Genomic DNA, 27412 nt, shown 5'->3' on the forward strand with positions numbered 1-27412 from the left:
TACTTTTCATTCAGTCAGCTCCCTGTAATTGTTCCTGGTCTTCTTCAACAATGTTTTGGAAGATGGAAATAAGAGGAGTAACATCTGGAAAAGTATCTGGACATTGGAAAGTAGGCTTACTGTTAAATATTTAAAGAAACTTCAAAGTGTTTAATTTGAAAAGGGACTTTGGTGTGGCGGCCTAAGCAGTCAACCTTGGGGGAAACACCGGACGTCATCATTAGGACAAGAGGGGAAGTGTCATAAAGTCAACAGACTGATTTATACAGTCAGTTACACAGCAATATCTTTCAAAACGTAGCTGACATCAGCCGCCATAATCTACTGGTCATAGCAGAGCAAGTAAAGCTGTAGCAACAAAACCCCTGAGTGTATTGAATTGAGCAATGGTGCGTTTTATTGCTAAAGAAGTCAACTTTATATTTCCAAGAGGAAGATTGTGATATTTTTGTCTCTGCCTGTTCCAAACAGCTTTAACTTTATATTACTGCGACTTCCATCTTCATGCTTCATTTCTATTTTCCTGCCCTTCACTTCTCAACACTGTCTCTCTCATGCTTTTTCACCTTCCTCCTCTCCTTGATCCCTCGTTCCTACAACCTCTCAGCCCATCTCTCCCTCCCTCTCCCTCCCGCGTCCCCTCCTCTCACCCCTGCAGCTCCCCCATGCTGGTGTCATTCTGTTCCTCGGGGTAACATAGACACAGGAAGTTGGTAGATAAGCCAGGATTTGAGCTCCAGATTATCTGCCTGCCTGACTCCCTCACTCTGCCTGCCTCCAACCACAAGGCCAGATTGGCCTGAATCCTATTTTTAGGCTGCAGCCAAAGAGTCAATCCTTCTCCTTTCCTGGATTTTGTTTCCTTGACCACACTCGAAGAGATCTCGCATCATTTTTTGCCATTTGTGAGCACAAACCAGTCTGCACCATTCTCACTTTAAAGCCAAATTAACAAGTGCAAATTTTCTGCAGTCCCAAAGCACATTTGTTGCAATGGCATAGAGACCTAATTAATTAGCAGTTTATTTGAGAGTGATCTCAGTTGCCCTGAATCCCCAGTAGATCCATTGCTTTAATGTCTCCATGGAGGATACATGAGACTCACGAGTTTCCACAACCAAATGATCTTTTCCATACTCGGAAATTTTGAGTGGTGAAGAGTCTCACTCTGACCAGCCATGGCAGAGTCAAGTCCCACATTATTTTTTTCAGTCTGTGCAGATGATGCTTTTCAGGAATAATTTTTCCTGCTGAAGCAGGAGGGTAAGTCATCTCGAATGCCGCAGGTGACAGGAGATCCCCAGGGCAGTTGGTGTTTGACGTTGACTGTTACTGAATTTTCATGGAGATGAGTGTGGAAGAAAAGTGAGAATCACTCTGGGTCCGGTCAGGCTGCTGACACCTCTAACCTCCATGATTAGACGACTATGTGACGGGTTGAGTGAATGTTAAAAAAAAAGACTGTCTGTGCACTTTGTGGCAAAAAGTCAGTTTCAATCATTCAGTTTATACAATACCAGTTGGAGGTTCATAGGAAATAGGTGTCACTGGTGTATTTTTAGGGTCATTCAGTTCTTTACCTGTGCGTCCCTCTTATTGTTGCTGCTGTGTTCGTCTCTGCTGCTCTGGCTCTGGTCAGTGACCTCAGACTTGGTGGCGTTGTCTTTTGGAGATGGCGACGTGTCGGCGGCCTCGGAAACCTTCATCGTTTCAGTGTCGACTGTATCGGACATTCTCATTGCAAAGTCTTACTGGGAGATGCTGGCAAATACAGAGAACCTGAAAGAGACAAATCCGTCAATGAGAATTAAAAAAAATAACCAAAAATTATCACGTGGTTATAAAAATTCATGTTGGTTACATGTTGGAATGAGAGGCTGCACAGGCTTTTATTTCAGTTTCAGAGCATTTAATAATAGGATGCACAAATAAAATGTGTTCTAAACGTTTTTATTCCAGGGATGTACATCATAGGGACAATACTTGGATACACTGTGATTCCTCTTCAGAAATGTATAACCTCATTCTCGACATTATAATCGACTGTAAAAATTTTCTTAGACCAGGCTGTACGTTCGTTCTGGCTAAACCATCGTCCAGCATGGTGTAATTTTCAAAACCTACTCCTGAACTAGAACTGCAATGTGTAGTAGCGTACCCACCCCACCACCCGCACATATGACCAATAAATTCCATGACCTGACCACCCCAACACAAGTTCGACGGCTTGAGCCAAAGCGCAAATCCTAGGATAACCATACGCTGTTCAAATGATTCAGTTAAATTAAATTACTCTTATTTCATGTTAATGTATTTATCATCAAACACCCAGGATCAGACCTGCAAGTTTTCTTTTCCCTAAACAGAATTCTGGGCTGACCCAATTGGATGATAAAGCGTAACAGACTTAAACCTGTGCATCATATGCATGTTCTAACTTACTCCTAATGTCTTAATAAAAAGTAATGGAAGAAAATATATTTTTTTATTTAATTTTGGATATTTACTTTCTTTGGATTTTTATGCATCAAGCTGCATTAAATTGTTTCTATGATCGCATTATTTGGAGACAATCAAAGTAGTATCAGCTTTAAAAATCCTGTACTAGTCAGGCTTTTTAAAAGGCTTTTATTATTTAATGCACAAATTTGCAACCTGAAATATTCTCATATTAGCAGCAGTTTCATACGTGCTCCTCACATTTTTAAAAAAGCATAAACCAAAGTAACTGTACACGTACACCAACATAATAATAACGTTTCACTAGTTGGAGCAGATACATTATTTCAGAAAAAAAAAGATAGAGAATATGGAGTGTGTCCAATAGCTGTGGAGGCCTCTGGTCATTGTCCTCATCCTTCTCCTCTACACTGTGTAAGAGAAACAGTTTATCATCATTATGTTATTGATACAAAACCCATTTTAAACTATGTGTGAATAATGCACAGCAGGACACAATGAAATAATCAATAAATGCAATAAACACACCTGCATTATTTTAAAAAAACCCACCAAATTGTAATATACAATGTATATATGAGGCGGATTAGAAGTAAAAATCGTAAATAAAACTTACTTGTTCACACTGCATCGTTAAATCAGGCCCACAGCAAAGCACCTGCTCTTCCTCCGTGTTGTTGTTCAGTGATGACTGTGTGCTTTGTCTCAGGTTTTCTTGCGGGTTTTATTTTGAAAGAGGAAGCTACAACACTGCCGCAGTAATAACAGTGATTGTAAAGATGCTAATTTCCACACAGCAGCCTAACAAATGTTTTCACGGCAGACATTTAGAGCAGCAGCAGCAGCAGCAGCAGCAGCAGCAGCAGCAGCAGCAGCAGCAGCAACACAGGTGTAACTAATAACATTACTGATGGCTCCGTATCTAAATGGGATTCAGCCATTATTAATGTTATTAGTTACATCTGTGTTTGACAACTCAAACTCAATGTGCGCTGTGAAAAGGGTCTGGGAAGGAGCAGGCAGGAGGAGGGGGAAGGAGGCGGTTTGTGTCATCAGCACAGTCTGTGGTCATCAGTCACTCCTTACTGTCTGTCTGTGCTGTCTCACAGCTCCGCAGCTGTTCAGCTTCAGACAATGGACGTGATTGGACAAGACACAGCAGGAGGACTGTTTGCTCCTGTGAGATCCGACAGCTTCAGATTACAGCGTCTGTCCCCACTTGGGCCCACAAAAATAATAAACCTTTGACATCGATGTTTGAAAGTGTTTGAAGGAGGCGCAGAGGGTCGAGTTTTTACTGCATGAGACACACCCAACCTTTTTTTGGAGCACCACCAATTGCAAAGATTAAGTTTGAAAGCTGTTGAACATTGACTAAGTGAGGAGTGTGTTGCATAACTGCTTTTATTGGACAATATATTGTCTCAGAAATAATTACAACAAAGTTTACCCTTCAAAAGAGTAGCCCAAAACTCAGTTTGAGGCTAACATATACAAAACCAAGTGATGCCTCTTGCACCTAGTTACAGTCGGCTCCTGGGGATGGACGGCTGAGAAGCCAGACAGTTTGCTGGTGGATTTCGGAGTAGAAGATGAAATTGTTGGAAAATAAAACTACAAACAACAAACTTTTTGGCTCACTGCCACGGGTTAGCAAGCTTAGGTCTACAAGGACTGTGAGTCTTCCACTCCAATTGTGTAGCTGCAGGCTACCGCTAGGCTACACTGTGCCATCTCTAAAGTTTTTGTTTTGTGTTTCTTTGGACTCGGGGAAGTAGGAAAAAAATTGGAGACTCGCTGCGCTCCAGTCTTGTAATGTTCAGGAAAACCCTGCTGCTTTCTTTTGTCAGCAAACGTTAACGTTAACACAAAGGGCAGTATCGAGGTTAAAGAATTATCAAGGTCATGTCAATGACACTGTGCGATATGTCAATGACATAATTATGCTGAATCAAACATAATGTGCTATTAAACAGGTATACATGATATTAAAAATGGATTCTCAGCAAAAAATTTGTCAACAAAATTGAAGGTACATTACTAATTGTGTTTTTATTTGATTAATGTCCCAAAGGCAAAGTCTCTAATTATATTTTTGTGTGTAGTCAACCAAAAAACAGGAAGCCATGAAGGTGAAATGTCCATATCCCGATTCTAGCCCTGAAAACCAGAGTGTGTATATTGTTCGGGAACAGCTCGAGCATGCAAATCATGCTCCAGATTTTGGTTAATTTAATGACTCTAGTTTCAACATTGTGCATAAAACATGGAGACTTTTTGGGTTGAAGTCAGAATTATTTGGCAGAATTAAAATAAAACAAGTACATTATTGCCGATCTTGGAACCTCAGCTGCTTCTGCACCTATAGTCCTTTGCATGATACAACTGTGTAATGCCATGACCTCCCTATGTTGAAGTCATGGTGCGAGTTCATCCTGCTGGTATGCCCTAATTATGCAGCCAGGCCCCATGCAGTGAAACACGCACACACAGACACACGCATCGGCACAAGAAGGGAGGGCAGACATCTGGTACATGAGAGCTATGATTAATAGGTTAATTAGAAACGGGCTCATCAAATTCACTTTGCACATCAAAACTGGATCCACACATGACAGCACCTACTCTGTGCTTGAGTGTGTACGTGACTGGCTGCGTGTGTGTTCCAGCCTTCACCAATCAGCGGGGGCATCAACCTATTTGCCCGGCAGTGATCAGAGCCATTTTCCTATCTGATCGCTGAGCAGCAAAGCGGCTGGCTGAGACTTGATTGTTTATCTCCGTCCCAAAAGAGCTGAGACAGCGAGCGGGAGCCGCTCTCTTTTAAAAGGCGGCATCCAATTCCTCTATGTCAGAGTAATTGACTTCTAGTGAGGTCCGCTGCTCTCCTGAGCTCTTCTGCCAGGCAAATGGACCGCTAACCCGATGCTGAGCGGGGCTAGGAGGTTAGCTAAAACGTAGCCGGGCACTGGAGAGTCGGATGTTGAATTTCAATGACCTGTCAGAGGTTTGACAAAAGCAACGCCGGCTGCTGCTTTACATTATTTTTACATTCTGAAGGAAAACAGCTTAATACTCCAGAGTGCCGTGCACGCCTTTGAATATTTAGCGTCTGTTGCTGACATTTTGATGAGTGAAGTCTCTTGAGTCGCTCTGTTGAAGATTTGCAATATTGGGCAGATATTTTCAAGAGCCAGTCTTGTGATGGATAGCTATTTTGTCCCTCACCGAATCATTCATTCTTCCAAACACATTTTATCATGGGACTGGAGTGTTGGACTAAATTTGGCTTCAGACTTTGATGCATTGGAATTTCGCCGTCTCGTCTCTCACGGCTGAGGTAATTGCACTGTGAGCCTGTTTAGAATCCCTGATGTTTTGACTGCATAAGTAATATAGATCATCATTTGATCCTTGGTGTTATATTAAGGAAACGTCTGGGAATTTAAGGAGTAGCAAATTAGTCTCTTATGAGCGAGACTGAAAACAGACATCACCATATTCTTCTTCTCTGTATATTTAAGGCTCCCTTAATATTGTAATGTCATACTGGATTATTTGGTCAGTGTAATGGCAGCCACTTGCTTTCATGCTGTAATAGTCGAGCAGGAGTTAGCCACAACCAATCACGTATCACGTCAGTACTTTAAAAATATTTTTTAACACTGCACCAAAGCATCCCATTAGGTCTGAGATTAACAAATGTTTGACTGAAGTTTGTTGAGTTTAAAATTTAAAGCTTGGCTGTCTGAGATTAAATGTACAATAGGTACTTTTCTGCCGCTAGGGGTCTCTTAATCGAATCCTGGTTAGGATTCATTCAGAATTCATCGCTCAGGAGGTTGAATTATCTGCAGAGGTCAGTTCCTCTCCACGGACCAGGTAATTATAACCAGAAAAACACTAAATAAAGCAGTTTCATGTTAACAGTCAGTGTTTCTCTGATGTTATTCTGCTCATCACACAAGGTGCCGCTAGCCCAGCTCCTGCTAATGTGTGCTAAACTTTTTTCTCTGATAACTTAAGATCCAGATGCTCAGGAGGTTTTTACTGGGAGCCGAATGATCCGCAGAGGTCTCCTCCTCTCCATAATAAGTGGACCCGGTGATTTAAAAACTGAAAAAAGCAGTTTGACATACAAATCAGTGTTCCTCTGACACAGTTTGGCACAGCAGGGGCTGGAGCAGAGCTGCTGCTGGCATTTGCTCAGCTTGTTGCTTTGATAACTTAAGATCCAGACATCTGATGACTAAAATTCTTCATCCGTTTAAAATAAATAGTCAGAAACGACCAAGGCTCAAAAACTTCACTGTTAAATGCTTTAAACTGGATAAAAAGTTAATTAATGAGAGACGATGCATGCGCAAAGGGGATATGACACAACTGACAAATGTTGCCGACCAAATGACACAGACAGTGTCCTTAATCAAAATACCAGATTTCTCTGGGTTTGAGCTTTGTTGGAAGCATTTGGGACAATGTATGCACTACAACAACTCAACCAATTATGTGACATTGCTTATAGATATGGTTAATCCATTTACAGTACAGCAGTTCCGTTGGGGAATAAGATTAGAGCATAACAAGAGTATTATGTCAGAATAACAGGAAATTGCATAATGTTTATTCTTCATGTTTCAATGGAAATGATGACTGGTGAGTCAATAGAGGGCTGCAGGGATGACGCTTTATTGTAGGCCGACCTTGACAAAAACCCAATGGGATTCTTCCATTGGATTTTGGATTATTACAGAAAATAAGCTCTGGATGTAAGCAATCACCGGACGTAAAATGCTAGGCGTTAGGCTAAAGGAAGTGTAAAACTGTGAGTTGTGTTTGGCATGATGACATAATGATGACTTATTTAACCACTTGTAAAAAAACATGTATAATTTGGGTATTAACTGACATATACTGTGTCGTAGAACAAAATATAAATAATCTCTTAAGCTTGTGTTGACCACAGATCTTATTTCATGCATCTAAACCTCTTGACACTGAGGAAAAGGAACCTGAAGTGTAAACATGCTAACTCATTTCTAGGTTTTAGGACTACAGTACTCTATATGTGAATAAATGTGTTTTATTGTGTAGGTAAAAAGGAAATGAATGTTGGCTAAAGACTGTTAACACAAACATATTTGACATATGACATACAAATAGTTTGACTGACTCTGCTCATTACGTCATCTTGTTGCACCATCTTCTTCTGCAGTGGTTTAATGGCACCCAACTGGAGATTTAGCGCCACCAATTGTTTAACGTGATGAACCCTCCTCTAAGACTGACGGAACAGTAGCAGATTTTCTGGAACCTGACTTTTATAGCATTAAGATCCCCAGAACATGTATCCCATCCCCTGACTGACTATTCTAGTCAAACAGAAATGAAAAGGAGACGTACTTGTTGCGTAGCCAGTGGTGGTTGTGGCGAAGGAGGATGTGGCTGGTGAAGTCGATGAGGCTGAGCCTACCGATGCCATTCGAGACTTCTTTGCCCATGTCTGCTTCAGCTGCTCTGAACAGCAACCGGGGCCTCTGACACCCTCATGACCCCTGCTGACCTGCAACCAAGAGAGGCACGGGGTTAGCGCTGTGGCGTTAGAGGTGATGGAGGTCAGGGGTTGGGAGCAGCGTTGACACCGAGGTCGCACGGACTGACAGCAGCCAGGACGTCAGCAAACTGAAATATTTGTGTGTCGGAGCAAAAAGTAAAAATGTGGTTTGAGTGTGTATTTCTGGGCCTGTGCGTGCCGATGCGCCATAAATAATTGATGAGCACCGAGATGGGAGTGCGGCGGAGGCAACAGGAGAAGGCACCCCTGCCAACCTCGTAAAAACCAAGCATTAGGAATTCAGAGAGCAGCGGGGGGAAGATAGCATTTCTCAGCTGAAAATCCTCTGCCATTTGGTGGCACATAAATTTCAAATCGTCTAGCGTACAATCTCTATTTTCCAGCAAATTCCTTTCTTGCTGAACTACAGGGTGACACTGGTGGGGCAGGGCAGACATCTGAAAACGGCAACAACAACAGCGCTGAAAAATATTGACATAATATTGCAGAAAGAGTCTTTTGTGATTTCCTGCTTTTGTACTAAATCAGTATTTTACAGCGCGCTTCCCTTCACTGGTCTGCTGAATTGCTGCCTTAATTAGCCATGTTCCTCCTCTACATTGTGAAAATGTGACATTATTGCTCAACTTTATTGGTTGCAGTTGGTCGCAGTTGCCAAATTAGGATGATAAACATCAGACTGGGGCTGCAACTAACTATTGTTTCCATCCATTGATTGATATGCTGATTGTTTAGTTCTTTAACCCATTATTTATGTGGTCTATAGAGTGCCACAAAATATTGACTAGTGCACATCATAATATCCTAACGCCCAAGGTGACCAGCAGTCCAAAACCCAAACCAGTTTACAATGGAACCAAAATACACAATTCATAAGTTATCAAAATGGATGCCAATTCATTTTCTGTCCAATGACTAACCCATCAATCAATTATGTTTCAGCTCTACACAACAATACATAGAGCTGCTCCTTGCTCCTGCTTCTCAATGCCTCCCTGCGTTCCTCTCGGCCTCTCCCTCCTCTCCCTAATCTCCGTCTCAGTGAGCGGGCGAGGTGCCACATTGACTCTGGCACCCGGCGGTGCCAAGGTCTGGCGGCTGCTCCCAACATGGTCTTGGTGGTGAGACCCCCCCGTGCCGGCCAAAAAGGTCAAGTGGAATCCCTGCTCACTTTATAATCTTCCTTCTTGTGACACCTCAGCCTGCAGCCCGAGCGGCAGACTGAGATGATGATGATGGGTGGGAGGAGTCGCCATTTGGTGCATTGCTTTTGTTCGAATAGCCAAACCACGAATACTGTGAGTGTTATAAAGAGTGACCTGAACTGTGAGAAGACTCCATGATTGTCATTATATTTGGTAGAAATGTGATCTCATACACAGTGATATGATGCGAGTGAGGGAAATCTGAATATTAGCTTTTCTAAGTGACATTTTCGCCCATTCAGCCCGTAGCGTTTCTCCCTGGCATTGGCAGACGGACGAGTGTGAGGCCCGAGGCAGTATCCATTTATCAATGTTGATGTCCTTTAAATAATTACTTACATCTGGAGAGAACACAACCCACTATACGCAGTTTGTAGCCTGCAATCTATTAAGTCTCTTGGTCATCTCCAAATGTCTTTTTCCCCTTGTTCCGAGATACTCTTATCTCTAACCTTGTGCCTCTTATCTCTTCCTGAATGCACCCAGCACCCCTTCTGTGCTTATTCTGGCGTGTATCATTCTGGTGCTGTGGCTCAAGATTTTGCCCTTCTCGCTCGCAAAAGAAGTGCCAATTCAAGCTGCTGCGAAAGGAAGCGCCAGCTAAATGCCTGAAATGGAAGAATGTGGAGCCCTGCTCTGTAATTCAGCGCTGGTCCTGCAGCTATCACACATGCACACACGCAGAGTGTAAAAGTTGCTCTGACAGCGGTGCGGCTGAGTCTGGCCATAGGCGCTCCAGGTTTTATGACCAGAGCTGCTGAGCGGGCTTCAGGACTTCACACTGAGCCTGTGTGTGTGTGTGTGTGTGTGTGTGTGTGTGTGCAGTGTGGTGGAGACGGTCTCATGAATGCTAATGGCGCAAACAATGCACACACCCCAAAAATAAAAAATAAAATAAAAAAACGTTTTGACAGGCACAGGGAAGCATCACCGCTCGATTGGTGCTCAGCAAATTCTAACACACCTTAGCTCCGCAAAATGCATGCACACACACTCCCACACACACGCAGCAGTGAACTTGTAGAGACACTCCGCCTGCCGTCTGTGCGTCCTCCAGTATTGCGCCGGAGCTGACAGGGAGTGGTTCATTGGTATTACAGTCGCCGCAGAGCACAGCAACCTTAAAGAGGCTCCCTCAGGCATCGTTCAGTGTCACACCGCCCCTTCACACCACCTTTATCGCCATGCCCCACGGCATATCAGCCAAACTCACACTCACACCAATGCATCAAACCTGCCCATCTGCACTCAATCACATGCATCGACGTATTAAAATGCAGACGTGCTCAATTACAATGCAGGAAACAGAAATAATTGTCATACAAATCAAGGATGACAATAAAAACAATGATTTAATCAGACGATAACAGCTGGAATGGTGTAGCCACATATGCAAACACACATTCTCTCCTGCACATATATTCTTGATGGAAATTAATACTCAAAAAACCCACAGTGGGGTCATGAGGGTGGCTGTTAACTGAGCTGAGTTAATCATACACCAGGCTCTTGAAAGAATACTCTCACGGACAATTACGTTCGATGGCAAGCTAATGAGAAATTTTTCAATCACTGTGAAGCGCACAACAGCCTACTGGTGGTGGCACGCGCACACAGGAACAGGCAAGCAAACACACTCCAGTATACTTATTTTCCTTCCCCTTCACACAAGCACAAACACACACCTGCCTCGCTCTTGCAAAGGCTGACCTTTCCCTCCCACACCTCCGCTCTGCTCTGTTCTGCCCGGCTCTGCGTGGATCAGGGCTCTTGTCTGGGCTAAAACCAGCTCAACTGGAGGTGAAGGACCCTCAATCCCTCCCTCTATCTGCTACTCCATCCCTGGCTCTATTCTCGGCAGAGAACGAGGAGATGAGTCAAACAGCGGGGCGGAAAAGAACAAGCCATCACCTTCGCAGGCTTCTTCTGTGTGACCGCGAAAGAAAATCCACCGATGACTTCTAAGCGTCTGAGCTGCGTGCGGCTGCAGATTACGAGCTGAAAAATAATTCACGCTTTATTGCCGCTGATGAGCTTTTGCAAGTGTCACATAAAAAGGACAACGGTAGGAGCGCTGCCAAACAGCTGGGATATTGTCTGCAGAGATGTAGAATACTAAACAGAGCTCTATTCAGTGGAGCATGGTGAAACAAAAGCAGAGGCTCAGATACAAAGGTGATGCCATGTCTGAGGGCTTTGTGTCACCTGCTCGCCATATCCGAGTAAGAATTACCACTCGTGCATGGCTGGTTTCTAAAATTGTACATTTCAACCACAGGAATCAAAGCAAGTGCAGCCACACATTTTAAAGCTGTGCAGTTAATTGCCGACTTCCAAACACAATAACAAAAAGATGGATTTAGAATAAATCGGCTTCGGCAGAGCGCAGGACATGCACCCTGGCTGATAAAATCAGACATCAAATAAACAGTTAATTAGGTTACTAATGCTGGTTCACACTCATGGCGCTGCAATAAAATTGATTTCAGCGTTTTGCTAAACTGAGTAACTAATCTCCCATTTTCTAGCCATTTCTGCTAATTGCAAAGCAAGGAAAGCACTGACAGGGGAGCTATATAATTGGACCAGAAAACGATTAGTGTAAAGCTTATGAAATTATAGCACTTTCATACACTGCTTGCCTCAATTTCTGGGGCGACTGAGGCAGTGTCAGTTTAAGGAACTGCCTGTAATAGCTCAGACTGAATTAACTGAAAAAACATAAACAGGCACAAATGAGCCTCTAATTGCGCTTCTTGCTCTGCCTCCAGGTCGCATAAGGCGGTGAGAGCGTGGTGCGACGGAGCAGAGGCGCAGTCAGCCAGCATTAATAAATTAAATCCACAGCAGAGCATGTAGGTAATCCATTACCTATCCCATAGGAGAGCTTCCAGGGAATATCAATCTAGGCAATTAGAGGAGAAACAATAAACACAGAAAACTAACATGCAAGTCTAGCAGTTTTAATCTATGGAGCCTTATGAGAGGAGAATAACTCAAAAAGTCCGCCAGACTCATTAAAAGTCCATTTGCAGACAACACCTGCAGAACAAACAGGGGAGAGAGGGGATGAGCTTGGCTGGAGAACAATGCAGAGCGAAGCCTCTTATTGGCTGATCTTGGTTAATTATCCTCGTAATGAAAAGCAGAAGCAGCATTGGCAAACTGGCGAGGAGATTTGGAAAGCTCTGGCTCAGCTCACTGAGTAACACAGCACTGACAGCACACCGAATCTCGTGTTGCGCCGAGTTTAACAAGCCAAAGAGAAAGAATGCACACTTGCTTGCTGACTTGCTGCCATGCTATGATAAAAGACACAGAAAAGCTGGTGCGGAAGAGATTTTCTCGTGGATTAACATGTTTTTTTTTAAAGCAGCACTGAATAGAAGAGGCGGTCACATTAGGCGGAAATCAAATGTTGAAAAAGCAGCAACAAAATAACAAACAAGAAATTAGGAAATCAGAAAAGCGTGTGAGATGGCTCGAAGCTGCAGGACCTACCTGCCCGGCAGCTCTGCCCTCCATCCCTTCTGCTACTCAACCGTTTAGTTTCCATTGTACAGGAGGCACAATTTGCTGGAGAGGAGGCTGGAGTCGCCTCCCAGCTCGCTCCTCGGCAGCCTGCTGCCTCCTGTTCGCTCGCTCGACTGAGTGAGAGTGTAAGATGGGGAGAGGGGAGTGTAAAGGGAGAGGGTGAGTGGGTGTCACAAAAAGAGAGAGAGGGAGAGAAAGGGAGGGAGGGAGGGAGGGAGGGAGGGAGAGTGCTGTGCGAGCACAAGTCTACCTGCCACAACCCATCAAGCCAGCCAGCCTTGGAGACAGCGCCAAATCAACAGCTGGCCCCTGTGTGATGTCAGAGCCTCAACAGCCAGTCACGGCAGCCGAGGCAAGCCGGCGCTACGGAACGCCGACTGAACCAAAGTCACTGGCTAAATGGGGCTCTTCATTAGCTACTCTGCTTTAGGATGGAGGCGGGGGTGAGAGGAGGAGGAGGAGGAGGAGGAGGAGGAGGAGGAGGAGGAAAGGGCAGCCAGGGACATGGGATAGATGGAAGGAGACTGAGAGGAAGATGAGAGAACGGGAGGGCGGGTGGTAGAGCCGTAAGAAAGAAAAGGCGAAGAAAGGAGCACAGAGGAGGCGAAAAGAAAGCGCAGGAGAAGGAGAGGAGAGGATAGGGGACAGGATCGACATGTCTGCGGCCAGCTAGGTGCTCAAAGACCAGGTGGAGAGTCGATGGGGAGGCGCTGGCCGCTGAGAGGCCGAGCTGTTCACTGGGCTACCTTCCCATTAAAGCTGGCACCCTGCTTTTCACACAAGAAGACAAGGCTACGGCTAATCCCACAGACTCAGAGACCGCCGCCACCTGAAATACCACCCATTACTGAAAAGGAAGAGTAAAACACTGCAATAAAACATTCAGCTTTAGGCAAATCTCAGATAAGCTTATTGGTGGATCAGCTGGAAAACAATACACTGACTAAGGAGGAAGAGCTTGTGCATGATCAAACCGCACCCCTAACCTCCTCTATTTCATTTCAATCTGCCTTTTGTGACTTAAGAGGATTTAATAGGAATAACAATAAGGGATCACAGCCTCCGCCAGAATTCACTTGGCTTGTTTATTTCATTAAACATCAAGTATTCTGTCTCCTCTGCACACACGATGAAGATAGCAAGGAAAGGAGTGATAATTGAGCTCTGGAAATAATCGACTTCATGAAGCACTTTCATCACTAAGTGAATGACAAGCTGTCAAAGACACGGCAAGTCACAAACAGGTCCTGTGCGCAGCCGAAGTCTAGACTGCCATAATGTGATTGTTTTTGTCCTTTCAGTCACTCAGACTTTAACAGCAAACACAGTGGGCGGAAAAGTTCCTGCTGTCACTTAGCAACCAACACCAGGCTGCGACAACCGATCCGATCCAATCCTGCCTCATAATTGTACCATTCGTTATGCCAGGTCTCTGAAGAATTTATTATTGTGCTTCCTTAATCCCACGAAAAGGTCACCAATTGAACAAACTATTTATGGATGGGCGGATGAATTATTTAATGGCCCAGACCAAATATTATAGGAAAGAGAGATTTCCCCCCCTGGAAGGCGATGAATTATTTAGTCACTGGGACACATCTTTGGAGAAAGCTATTACACAGCATCCTCAACCTCAATATCTGATAATGTCATCAGCTCCAAATATGCCCTAACCTGCGTAATGAATGGTCAACAGAGTGGCGGCTGCAGCGCGGCCTGAGCTGCGGCGGGTGAAACAGTTATGGCAAGCAATTATTAGCATTTATTTTAAGCACTGGAGGGGTGAACCACAGTGGTAGACAATCACAAGAGAGCATTTGAGCTGTGATTTATTACCTAATCCACTTTTTTTCTCCCAGCAGGTGAAGAAAGATTTTGATATTTATCTAAAAATCACTCTAGCATAGACGTAACATGATTGAGAACTTCTAAATAAGCAATGACAGATTACACGCAACACACAATATATCACTGGACAGCACAGTTGCCAGCCCCTGCAAAGATTAACACATCATTTTCCTCCACTCACTGAAACAGCAGCCGGAGGGACAGAGCCAGCATCCACTCTCCACCCACCAGGCTCCGCTGGTACCTTCATGAAAATGATAGTATCATGATGCTCAGCCTCAGTGGTGGCAACTTGTAAGCTTTCAGTGCCATTTCTACCAAGTCTGTGAGGTGATCATTGTGCATTGCAATTATAGTGGGTACCCTTTTTGTATTACATGAGCACCAAAATGAGTCATTAGGTGTAAGATTTAATTCAAATCAAGCTTTGCTGTCCACCTTTGTACTCTCTGACTACAGTAATTGAAGTTTGCTAAACAACAGTAGCCTATATGTCAATGTAAGGAACTATATTGCTATATAAATGGTTTTTTTTCTGAGAACGCTTCTGGTTGATAACCTGCAAAACTACACTGCAATTCAGTTGTAAGACAAGCCTCAGAGGACGTTATATGCCATTTATTGATATGTTGGCTTGATTAATTAGCTTGGGACTACTTTTTCTGTGCTTCAATTAACCAAGAAAATATCTCATTGACAAACATGTATACCACATTGATAAGAGATTATACTTCAAATGAGAATACAGAGGAAGGTGTGGAGAATCAGTCGACAGGAAATGCATTTGATTTCATTAATCACTTGGGGCAATGTAACTTTACTGCTATTTTCCTCGCTATTCCACAGCGAGCTCGCAGCACCAGACTCCATTGCAAATTTGGTCATTTTTATGTTTCGGGGAAAAACAGCAAACACCGGACAACAGGTGACGTTGAAATCTGATTATTCATATATGTAGCTAAAATTCGGCTTATAAAACATTAACGTTAACAACCCAACAGCTTAATTACAGCTCAGTTTATTGATAAAGCTAACCGTTAACCCGAGTACACACTGTCCGTTGCCGCATATTACCGGGAGAGAAACAGCCGAACCAGGCCGTAAAGTTATTGAATTATACTGTATTATTAAATAACTGCTGTTTGCTTTTTCGGACGAACGCCGAATTTAAGTATGGCCGCTCACAAACTGGAGGCGACGTTAGCATGCGAGGTGTTTTAGCCGAAAAGCCAGGCAACATTACGAGCCACATTTGGCGTTGGGTCGTGTCGCGGCTAAGCTAACGATTATTACCTGGCGCTGTGGCTAGCTAACGGCTGAAAACGGCCAAACACCGGGCGCCCTGTGCTGTCACGCACTAGCACGAGAGATGTTTACGGCTAACTATCTCGTGTTACATGATTACAACAGCCCGGTTGACGTTTTTACCGCACACCGGTACCCGTTGGACAAGATACTGCAGATATCTGATGTTGCCTTACCGCTCTGGTTTACAATCGGTGCACAGCCGTGGTCTCTACCCAGGGTGAAGTAGCTAATAGTGTTTGTGGCGGAGTGAAGGAGAGGCGGTGGAGTCCAGCAGGCTGGGAGAGTGCGTCAGCTCCTCACGTTAGACACACACACACGTAGGGTGTTGGAAATATGTCACGTCTTGTCGTTGCTGGATTTGCGTTATAGCGATACGCACGCACGCAGTTTGTGCGACTGTTTCGTCATTTGTCTCGCTTATCCTTTAACAATTATTTCAAGTCTTTAAAGTGAATTGTGATAACACTGTTTCACGAGAGTGCCAGGAAGTTGCAGTGACAACTGCGTGCTGCGGATGCCTGGTGATATAAACCGAGTGAACCCTGAATTTGCCGCGAAACTTTTCAGTGTTTCAGTTCAGTCTGCTGTTTCATGAACCATTTGACTGCTGTGCTTCATCCCACCGTCTCACAGGGTAGGCAAACCACGTATACACTGGGTTTATTCTTATTTAGCTCCACTAACACAACACTTTTACATGTATGTTATGTGACTGAGTCCTGCTCCTGAGTCACGATGTCATGGCAACGCTGCATGTGGCAGAGAAGCACACTGTAACGAAAAATGTAAACACACATAACGTTAAAATAGAGCATTTACGTTAGCTGGTTACTAGAGCTAAATGCATCATATGCGAACATAAATATATGGGTTTAAGCCTTTAAGCACCAGCGGTGCTTTTATTTTTATAGGCAAATCTGTTTACTTCCGGTTGATGTTGCTAGCTTTAGCTTAGCCGCGCTACGTCCTGGATCCTGACTTCTTCAGGTGGTATAAGTCACTCCAACTTTTATGTTTGCATTCTTAATTGTGTAGTGAATTGTTGTCGGCACCTTACCTGGCAAGTTTTACTTTAGGTCCTCTAATATATCGCTGATAAAATTAAGTTTTAACTCGATACATAACTTTAGCTAGCATACTGCAAGATACTAGCCTCCAGATCAGATGATGCGTTCAGGTGCTTGTCGGATGGTCTCCTTTCCCGTGTTGGGACGTCGTTCATCCGGTTTTGGAGTGTCATGAGCTTTGAGAAATAACTAGGAAACATCCTGGTCAAATCAGATGTGTTCATTTTATTCATCAGAGCATTTAAACAACATGGTGGTACAGTTACAAAGTGATTTTATCCCAGATTTATTGCTGCACCAGCACCTTCCCCAAAACTGGTAAATTATTGTAATAACCGACTTGTTATCAGAGTTAACGCTACTAAATGACTTTTCTCACAAATATAGGTCACTCTAGGTGGACAGCAACTCATGGTTACAATCTAATACCTTATTATAAACACATGCCAGCAAAAAATTGACACACAGTAGGTGAATTAATGAAAAGTTTATTACCATAAACCCTAGACTGTTTATAAAGATGGACAACACGTCTCCAGTGTACAGATATGAAGCCAAAATATCTTAAATACGGCTGCTGCCATCTTGCACTGGTGAAGTCATTTGGAGCCAGAGTCTGCACAGTTGCAATCTCTGCAGTAGCAAGTTCCCACCCAATCATGCATCTGACCCAATCACGAGCAGAGCCATTAATCGCAAGCACACCAATTGGCAGAAACCATTAATGGTACAAACATGTCCCATCCACTAACATAGAGGGGGCGGGGTTATGACCAATACTGCTGCCAGCCATGGGGAGTCGATCGAGATGTTTTGGCTTCACTTTTGGGGGGCGGTCATGTCATCCATCTTTTTTTACAGTCTATGCCATAAATCGAACATTTACTTCCATGCTCCATGTTTCGACATATATGACATCATCTCAACATTTTGGCAGACTTAACAGATGTCGTTCCACATTAGGAGGTGTCACGTGAATCCTTGCAATCGGGAACTAATTTTTCTGATTATTCCAACACCACAGAAATACAGGGAGGATATCCATATTTCTGTGGGTCTGGTGGGAAATTAATCATTCAATTATCAAATTTAATTTGTGCTTGTTGTTCTTTCAGAGTATTATTATTACTATTATTATTATTATCACAATTGACATCCAAGATAATAATTTTGATGTAATAAGTACATCATATTAAACACACACATAAAAAAACCCGTGATGTTTGCCATCCACCACAAACACAGCCTGCTCTCTGACTTCTGTCTGGACAACACTGCCCTTACAGGAAACTGTTACTTTTTTAGACACAGTGATTTTGTAGGGTTGTTGGTGTACACTTCCCCACTGTAATTACATGTGTAGGCAGAGGCGTCTGCCTGGATTGACCAGGACAGCAGCAGGTGAGGCAACACAGAACAGATGCTGCTGCAACTGTGGGCAGCTGAGACAGGCAACTTATACCTTCTCATCTAAAATGCAGGCTGTCTTTGTCCACTGTACTGCGTCATCCAGCTTCTAATAATGGCACTCCTGTCAGTGCTAGGAGGCAGCAGAGAAAAGCTTCTTACCATTGTTATAAAACATGTTTATATTAGCAAACAACATGGGAATTAAATGTGCTCTCTAATATCTAATAGAATAATAATGTCTTAATCTGCATCAGATATACAACACGGTTTACCAGTGTTTCTTCTTTCCAGCCTAAAATCAGAGCCGGCTGACTGAGCAAGGGCCGAGAAACTGATGAGGACTTACGAATGGAAATGGATGATAATGGCCTACAGACCTCTCGCTGTGATACAAGATGGTCACAGCAACTGTCAGGCCTTCCTCACAAGCTCCTGCAGCGCCTGATGCCTTTCCAAAGGGAGGGAGTGGAGTTTGCTCTATCCAAGAATGGACGGTAAGCAGTCGGCAACGTCACAGCTTTATCGTTTGTAAATCACTGAGTGTAATTTTTCATTTTTAAAAGTTTTTTATGTTAACTTCTATGTTAAGAAACATCTTTGATATTGGAGCAATGCTCATGAATACTAAAGGTCAACTTGCATCTTGCATGTCAGTAATAACATGACAAGGAGAAACATTGATTTGTCAGCTAAATGTCCCCCTACGATAAGTAGATTTGTTGTTCATTTTTTGAACAACAGATATCTGATAACCCCCTCTGGGTTTATGCCATCCAGTGTTTGCAGCCCTACCCTCCACTCCACTTCTGCAGTGTGTAAATATTGATTTATTGCTATGAAGATGCTTTCAGCTTGGATCTTTTGTCTGAGCATTTCATAGAAGAATACAAGTAGATTCTTGTATCTTCACTCAGCAGCTTCATACATTGGTCACCACCAATTACAGGGCAAAGCAAGGTGTTTCAAAAAAGTCAGTCACTGATGTGTTTCGATTTTTCACTTCTTACTGATAAAGATTTCCAGCTTACGTTCATCGTTCACAGCAAAACTTTTAAACAAATTTTGTCTCTAATGCTGCATCAGTGTGATATTTAATAAGACAGCACGGTTTAAAATAGGCAGCACTGCTACATTACATTATGATGTCTCAGGAAGCAAGTAAAAAGTTAAGAATGTATGTGAATTTATTCAAAATCAAAAGGTCAGATAGAGTCCAGGTTGTATCCTTTGAAAACAATTACCAGGCCATGTGAAGTTTGTCGCTGTTGCCCTTAAGTCTGTAAGTGTTTGGCTGTGTTGAGCATTAGCTGCAGGAACGGACCAGCACTTCCTCCTCCCCGACCAGTCGATGTACGCTCGGGTTCTCGGGAAGGTCAGCACAGGGGGAGCCAATCTGAGCGCCGCTGCTGTGATGCGGAGCGGCCATATTGATTCAGGAACACTGGGAGGCACTGCTTTGTTACACGGGTGGGTCAGAAGTCAATTGGCTCTTGCTGCACTGTGTGGACAGCTACCTCAGTCAATTGGCATCAATGTGACAGGGAGAGCAGCGCGGGCAGTGCTGCTCTCTGGAGACGAGCAGAAGTGACAGTAGCACAAGACGTTATGGGTGGAGGAAGCCTGGAAGCAGAGAGAGCACATGATGCTGGTTTATTTCTTCACCTACATATCCCAACACATATATATAATACCTATATTCTGCCTCGCTACGGTTACAAAGCATGATTGGACGATCACTGTTTGGGGGAGGGCTTTTGTCGACAGCCCATAATGACCATGAACTTTTGCTGTCATTTACAACCCTGCCATATCTGCTACAGTAGGTTTCACATTGTTCAAGTCATAGAAATAGAATGGATAGAAAGGACATTGAACTGTTTGCTTTGGTCATTTGACCACACATCCGTGGGTCCATGAAGTGAGTCACACTCACAAGTTTGAGATCTCCATTTTGGCCTATCCTACACCTGTTTTCCTTATTAAATGGAAAAATACAACCGTACACCATTCCAAGTTTCTCTCTTTCGCCACACTGAAACTAACTTTAGCTTAATTGCCTTGTTAACTCATCATAAAACTCGCTTCATTTAAACTCGACAGAAACAATGTAAAACTCACCAAAACCATTATGGTTACAATCACCGACTCTGGTGTAAAATAACCCTTAATTACATGGATCTTTCGCATCATTGGGTTCATACAACAGTCACACCACAGACTTTTGCGAGCTAAGCAGCTTCCACTTTAGCCGTCTGCTTATTTAAAATGGGATTAAATTATTTAATTGTGCGGCTCTTCTAGACTTTTGAAATGTTAACTGACTGAATAGATCAAATCCTGACAGTGAAATTAGTAATTTTGCCGGGGCTGTGACACTCAAAAAAATGCATCCACTGATTTACAGGTTTCTCTTTCGCAATTTAAGTCGATGGGAAAAAGTCTCTTTGTGCTCAGTGACATCATGTGACAAACCCAGAAATTGTCTTCATATATAGACTATAGCCCTTTTTAGATAGGAACTGTGCAAATTTGCAGGAAAGCCCAATCAGTCTTTTTTCAGCATTGGCAGTATAAAAACAAAATCTGGGAGTGCAGCAAAATGCCGCCTACCTACTTTTGTTTATACAGAATGTGCCTTTTTCGGGGCAATGGGGGGCGTGAGCAAGTAACAAAATGTGTAGCTCAGTGTGTGACGTAACCAGTGACGTGGGAGGGAGGGCAATTCTCTCGTAAGTTGGCTTGTTCTTCACCGTCCCCGTCATCTGACAGTTAATGGCCTCTTTGTGAGGACAAGGAGGGCCCGCAATTCCTTGTCTCCTCAGTTGCTCATCTTTACAGTGTCTGTCAGATTTGTGTTTCCCTCTTGCTACTAGCTGCTCGCTAATTCCTGCTATCAGCTGTTTCCTGTTTATCCTGGGTGAAACCTGGGTTGCACGTGCGGAGTCATCAACAGCCCCTCCCGTTGCAGAAGGCCGCCTCGGTCTTTTTAAACTAAAAGGGTTCCGCCAATATGACTACCCTACGTGGCAGAAAATTGGGCACCTTGGATCAACTCGCCAATCCGGCTCTGTGTGTCTAAATGCTCGCAGCTTGCCGGCAAAACGGCCCAACATTTGCGGAAAATCTGGCAGTGTAAAAGGGACTTGTAGAAAACAATAGATGTAACCACTGGGACGTCACCCATTGGTTTGTGGGCTGAAGCCATCTTGGTTTTTTGGAGCCAAAAGTGATCATATTTGGACAAGAGGATGGAGCTGTGGTTGAGCAAGGGGTGGATCTGACTCATAAACTGCAGCGACGCCTCGCAGACAGCCTGTAAATCATTCGACCCTTCCCTTCAGATATGTGTAACTTTAAGCCCTAATGAAATTTAAATGATGAGTTAGAAATTCAACCCCCCCCAATACAGTCGTCATGAATGTTGAAATCAGCTATAGAGACCAAAACTATTTTGTACCAGCCTGTAAACATGTTAATTCAGCGGTAAAGTTGGACATTTTAACATGGAGGTCCATGGGGATTGACTCGCTCTTGGAGCCAGCCTCAAGTGGCCATTAGAGGAACTGCAGTGTTTGGAACTGCACTTCCATGTTGGCTTCATTTTTCCAGAGGTTGCAGAGGCCTGGCTACAACAATTGCAGTAGCATGACACACATAAAAATGGCCGCTACTCTGACCATGGTGATTTAAAAAGTAATGTCCATTGTACTCTCATTCGATTTCTATGATTCAAGTTTTTCTGTATATTTCCTTTTCATGTTGACACAACGGTAGTATCATCTGTTCGCATTAAAACATGAAGCCATTTTAGGAATGCAGGAAGTACTGTGGGATATAGTGACAGAAAATGCAGCATTTTTAGCCCACAGTACCACACTCACACACAGACAGAAGGTAAAGATGATTACAAGCTAAAAATGGTCATTTTATTGACAGTAGTCTCGATGTGTCTGTGTATTTGAGGCACCCTGCTGTTTTTTATTTGTTCACTCAATATCCTTGAGAAGAATTAAAGCAGCAGTGTCTTTCTCTACTGATGCTCAACAGATACCAGAACGCCATGCGGCTGCAGACTTGTTGGATTTTTAGGAAGGAGTGTAACAATTCTGGGAAATGTAGGATAACACTACCTGAAGTGGAACTAGACGAGGCAGGCTGACAGACAAAAAATAAATGGCAGCCCTTCATTATAAAATAACTCCTGAAATGCACTGAACATCACAGATTGATGATGGATATCTAACAGCGTGGGAGGATCCGGGGGCGGATTTTTCCTTTAAATCTCATAGTCGTTGTGTCTTTTCACATCCAGAGCATCAAGAGCACCGAACCAAAACATCAAATGTTGTTGCAATTCAAATACTTATGGAAGCCGCTGTATCGGTCTGTGTAGGAGGGTGAGTGAATTTTATGGAGTTAGATAGGGATAATGTGGGAAAGTTGTGGCACAGTGCGACAATAAAAACCCTCGAGATGTGGTTGATTGTATTGTGTGGAAAGTTGGGCAGAAATGTGCCATTTGAGTGCTGACATCTGTATATATATTCAGGCATTTTAAAACATACATTTAGCCATGGTACATCTGTAAAACACAGTACTCTATTATTAAAAAAAAAACCCATCAATTTGAAGTAAAAGTATATCCATTAAGAGCTCTTGGTCACTTCCATTAAGGTGTTGACTGCAGCTCAAAGCCAGCCATGTGATGCACTGTATGTCCGCTCTGTTCTGATTTGTCCAAAATATGATTGTAAGTGACTGGCTGTGCTTTTATTGAATAAGGCCTGCTCGGCTGATGTGAGAGGAGATCAATAAGCAGACTGTGTCGTCTCTCCTCGCGATGGTCAAATTACTGAGAGAAGTCCTTTCCAGAGATGGAGTTTGTTCTCTGTACACATACAAGTTGATTTATTTACGCCCATTAAGTATTGTTCACTTTACACAGAGTGGTTCCATAAAATCATTTGGGCTATTCAGCAGTATGCTGGGAGTTACAGTGCAGGGGGAGCAAATCAGCGCATTTACAAAGTCCCTGTTTAAAGTAATCATCTTTTAGATTTCTATTTCAAGTGGAAACAGACAACTTTTCCACAACATTTTTACCGTGTCACTTCCATAAAGTTGGGGGGCTTGTTAGAGACATATTTAAAAAAGGAATGGTCACAAATCACATGCACCTGACCAGTAACCTGAGGAGGGACACTGGGTCCAGTAGCATCTCAAAAATCAGATAATGTCCCTCCTCCATCCTCAAAGTGCCTCAGTTACAGTATTTACTTTCCCAGGTGCTCTATATTCCATTTCCTCCTAATTAAGCGTGAAATATGCCATAAGTTTTAATGTAAGTTTTCGTTATGAAGACGGCAGGAGATGCGTTCTATTATACAGCATGAGAAATGTAATTTTACCCACCATCAGTAACCCGTAGCCTTAATGGCCAACTTTCCATTATTTGGATAGTATTGGAGGTTTTTATAGAAACAAAGTATAGAGGCTATGCATGATAAATAAACTTTGCAGCCTGCTGGGTCAGTTTGTGTGTTAGAGAGAAGAATTAGGCTGGTGGCAAATATTTTTTAACGAGTATTGTAACATAAAAATTGTGTTGGCTTTGCTTATCATTTCAAGAAACTGAAATCTTCAGAGTAAATGCATCATTAGAGCCAAACATTCATACATCTCTATGTACGTCCTGCTGTAATGAATACAGGAGGGTGTGGATTATGATTAAACAGCCCACGGAAAAAGGATTATCTAAGGTCATAATGTAAGAGAGCAGTCACACCTATGTACCACAACACAACATATTCATATTATATTTACTGTGGAGTAAGAGACTGACCTTTAGGGGTTCCCTGATTAAACCTTTCAGCTTTCCTTGCGGACATTAGCTGCAGTAAGATACAGGTAAACCCAGATTAAAAGGAATGTAGCTGGCCAGCGCCCATATTATGTTAGTAGAATGTACTTGTGCCCATCTTTGCACCCATGGGTGTGCAGGTCTTAAACTGAGAGTTAGTCAGGTGCATTGCTGACATATTGCTATTTTGAGGCAGCCAAAAACAATTGCACCATTGACAAACAAAGTCTGGTCTGAAGTCAGAGCTGTGCAGTATTTTCCTGCTACTTAAAGGGTGCATGGTACAGATACTAGGATGTGTCTACACAGGTGGGTTTACAGCACGTGTACACATGCATGTCACACACACAGGGACATGTGAAGGGTTGTGGGTGGGTGAAATAATACCTCATACATTGTCTAAAATTTGAACATAGAAGGAGCAGAGCTACTGTCTGAGTCCCCATTAAAAGAGACGCTGTTCCCATTTATGCACGACAAGCAGCGTAACGTCATTATGTCAGAAGCGAAAAATTCAGTTTTGTTTTCTTTTAGTTTTGATGCCTACATGTCCCACGACATTTGCTGCAGTGACATCACTGCTCTCACTGCATTACTCTCAGCAGAAAACCGCTCGCTTCTCCAATTTGCAGAATCTTCCATGCAAATAGCAGCGTGCCAGCTGCGGGTGCACCTGGCTTTTAAAGGAAATGGGAGATGACACTCTGATTGGTTAATTCATGTTACGCCCAAAACACACCTATGATTACTTAAGGGACTAAGTACACCCTCTTTGCCCCTTGTACCTTACTTTGTGCCTATGCTTAATTAGCAAAAGTGGACTTAGTTACGTCCTAAATACAATTAGACCATGTGCTATAGATTGTTTAAATAGGAAGTCTTACTGCTCTCCACCTGCAAAATCACATGCCAGAAGCAGTGTTGTCCTTTCTTGTACGCATGTATGTTGGGAAACACTGTAATAAAGTAAGGGATTTAGAAAAAAATCCACTCAACAAAAGACAGAGTCCAGCAAGTACAAGAAGTTTTTTCTATTTTAAGCACCGCTGAAAAAATTAAAAGAGCTCTCTGATAGATTTGGGTGTGCAGAAGGGTATGCTTAAGTTAGGAAAATAAAGGACGTGTAAGCAAAACACTAGTGGATCGCCCCATATAGCTCAGATTTAAACTTCTCCTGCAAAAGTCACACACACTATTGAAACATCCTCCATCTCCCACAGGTAGAAAAAGGCCCAAACCTTTTCCGCTGAAGACTACTTTGTTTTGACTTAAAGTTCATCTGCAATATACAGCTAAACTGCACTCTGAACTCATAGCTGTGTGCGAGCATGGCACGCTGTAGCACCCTTTGATCAGCCTTTTGTGTAGCATCCAACCTCTGAGCCGCTTTCCCTCTGACCACAGCACACTACAGGTTCAGTCCTCAGAGGAGAACCTTAACAGGGCTGGAAGATTGGGGTTAGACACCGTGCCGCGCAACACATCACCACGCAGAGGTCAAACCCATCAAATCATCGTAGCCAGCCTGGGAGGTAGGGGAGCCCATTTCCTGACACTTTGGGGCTTGTGGGTTTCGGAGATAACATTAGAAAGATGGGGCGGCGGGGACCGTGCCGTCGTCAGGCAACAGCGCTGCAGCATCCTCGCAGTCTCAAACCGTCAAGACGACACTCAGGTTATTTAAAGGAGGATGATTAATGTGTTGGGAAATGGCAAGCACCTGCCCCAGCCGCACTTCCTCCCCCAGTTTGTGAGTGTGGGTGTGTGTGTGTGGGTGGTGGTATGCGCAAGCACATATATGTGTGTGTGTGCATGTACATGTGTGTGTGCACTTTGTATGTATCGTGCATTTTTTTCTCTTTTCTTTTGTGTGCATTTTTCACACACATACTGGCGTGTGTGTGTGTGTGTGTGTGTGTGTGTGTGTGTGTGCGCATTGCGCTGACTGGGCCGGTGTGCTGGCAATTAGAAAAACCACCAGTGGCAAGGTGCACATTAATCATGTTCCTCAGCTGAAAGAGAGAAATGGGGCGGAGATGGGGGGAGGAGGAGGAGGTAGAGGAGGAGAAAGAATAATGAGAGAGTGTGTCTGAGGTATTCAGAGCTGGTCCGCTGCACTGTTTGCTCTGACATGGTGTTGGAAGCATTTATGAATAAGCAAGGTCATGACAATAGGCCCGAGTCCACCGGGCAGAGAGAAGCAGAGGTTGATCTATCTGTACTTTTTCCTCGGGGACAACTTCAGCTAAGGAATGTGTCGCGCGTTCATTGTTCCTTTATCATGCACAGTGTAAAGGGGCTGTTACATGGTTGCGAAAACATACCATATCAGAGACAGCCAGACAGCTGAGCTGCTACTTCCATCCTCATTTTAGGCTCCATTGCAGGCTCATCATACGCTCCTAAAATGTGGATTGAAAAGGAGAATCAGGATTAACAAAGATACATTTAGATTTTAAAATCACTTTTAACATGTCAGAAAAAAGCAAAGCACTGATTTCCAGTCTATTCTTACTCTCTAATGAATCGTCAACACAACATAGACCAACTGAAAGGCAGCGTTACTTTGTGTACTTCCACTGTGAGCAGAACACAAGGAGGGAAACAAAAATCTGGAGCTGCAGATGGCTGGAAGATGCCATCAAGACTAACAGCAGCCACACCATGTAAAATATTACTCCTATAATATTAAAACAAGCGCGCTGCGATTTATAACGGACCTTATGACAGCAGCAGTTTGGGAAATTGGACTGTGAAACTGCTCACACTGCAAGACAGAATCTCCCAAAACGACCAGAATGTCTGACACGCAGATTGTCCGACAGCCACACTGTGATCGATTCTAAAATTAGTCGGGGGGCTGAATCCGTACAGTGTGTTCCTGGCGTTAAATGAGATCACATCTGTGCCCAAGATCCGCTTCTAAATTTTTTTTAACTTAATTTATTTTACTCATGAATCAACACTTAAATACAACAAAATCAGGCTTAATTATTTACTTGGAAAGTGGAAGTAGACAGGTTTTTTGCTTTAACTTATTTTTGTCAAGTAAATGTTGATTGCACAATGGGATGGCTGAGAATAATGACACCATCAGCGTTGAGACTGGTTCCCTATGTACCTCGCTTTCACCCAGGAATTCAGG

At 43.3% G+C, this 27412-nt stretch overlaps 2 protein-coding genes across 15 annotated transcripts in view; one reads left to right on the plus strand and one right to left on the minus strand.

Moving 5' to 3' along the window:
* The window catches only part of LOC126401666 (R3H domain-containing protein 1-like), a 55968-nt gene extending 38850 nt beyond the window's left edge, over positions 1 to 17118 (minus strand). For 9 of the 12 annotated variants that reach the window (XM_050063033.1, XM_050063031.1, XM_050063032.1 and 6 more), the window contains exons 1-3: positions 16104 to 16237; positions 7864 to 8023; positions 1581 to 1779 (exon numbers count right to left, since the gene is read on the minus strand). In XM_050063033.1, the coding sequence (XP_049918990.1) occupies positions 1581 to 1739 (159 nt within the window). In that variant the 5' untranslated portion in view covers positions 1740 to 1779; positions 7864 to 8023; positions 16104 to 16237. Of the gene's footprint in view, positions 1 to 1580; positions 1780 to 7863; positions 8024 to 12741; positions 12923 to 14803; positions 14867 to 16103; positions 16238 to 16987 lie in introns of those variants that run through there. The other 3 variants (XM_050063028.1, XM_050063029.1, XM_050063027.1) reach the window with 3 other exon arrangements.
* Positions 16424 to 27412, plus strand: part of zranb3 (zinc finger, RAN-binding domain containing 3) — an 87776-nt gene continuing 76787 nt past the window's right edge. Inside the window, exons 1-2 of one of the 3 annotated variants that reach the window (XM_050063039.1) lie at positions 16424 to 16564; positions 18699 to 18901. In XM_050063039.1, coding sequence (XP_049918996.1) covers positions 18756 to 18901 — 146 coding nt within the window. In that variant the 5' untranslated portion in view covers positions 16424 to 16564; positions 18699 to 18755. Of the gene's footprint in view, positions 16565 to 16869; positions 16918 to 18377; positions 18399 to 18698; positions 18902 to 27412 lie in introns of those variants that run through there. The other 2 variants (XM_050063040.1, XM_050063041.1) reach the window with 2 other exon arrangements.

This window comes from Epinephelus moara, chromosome 15 (genome assembly GCF_006386435.1).
Source record: "Epinephelus moara isolate mb chromosome 15, YSFRI_EMoa_1.0, whole genome shotgun sequence".
In the NCBI taxonomy this organism is placed as follows: Eukaryota; Metazoa; Chordata; class Actinopteri; order Perciformes; family Serranidae; genus Epinephelus; species Epinephelus moara.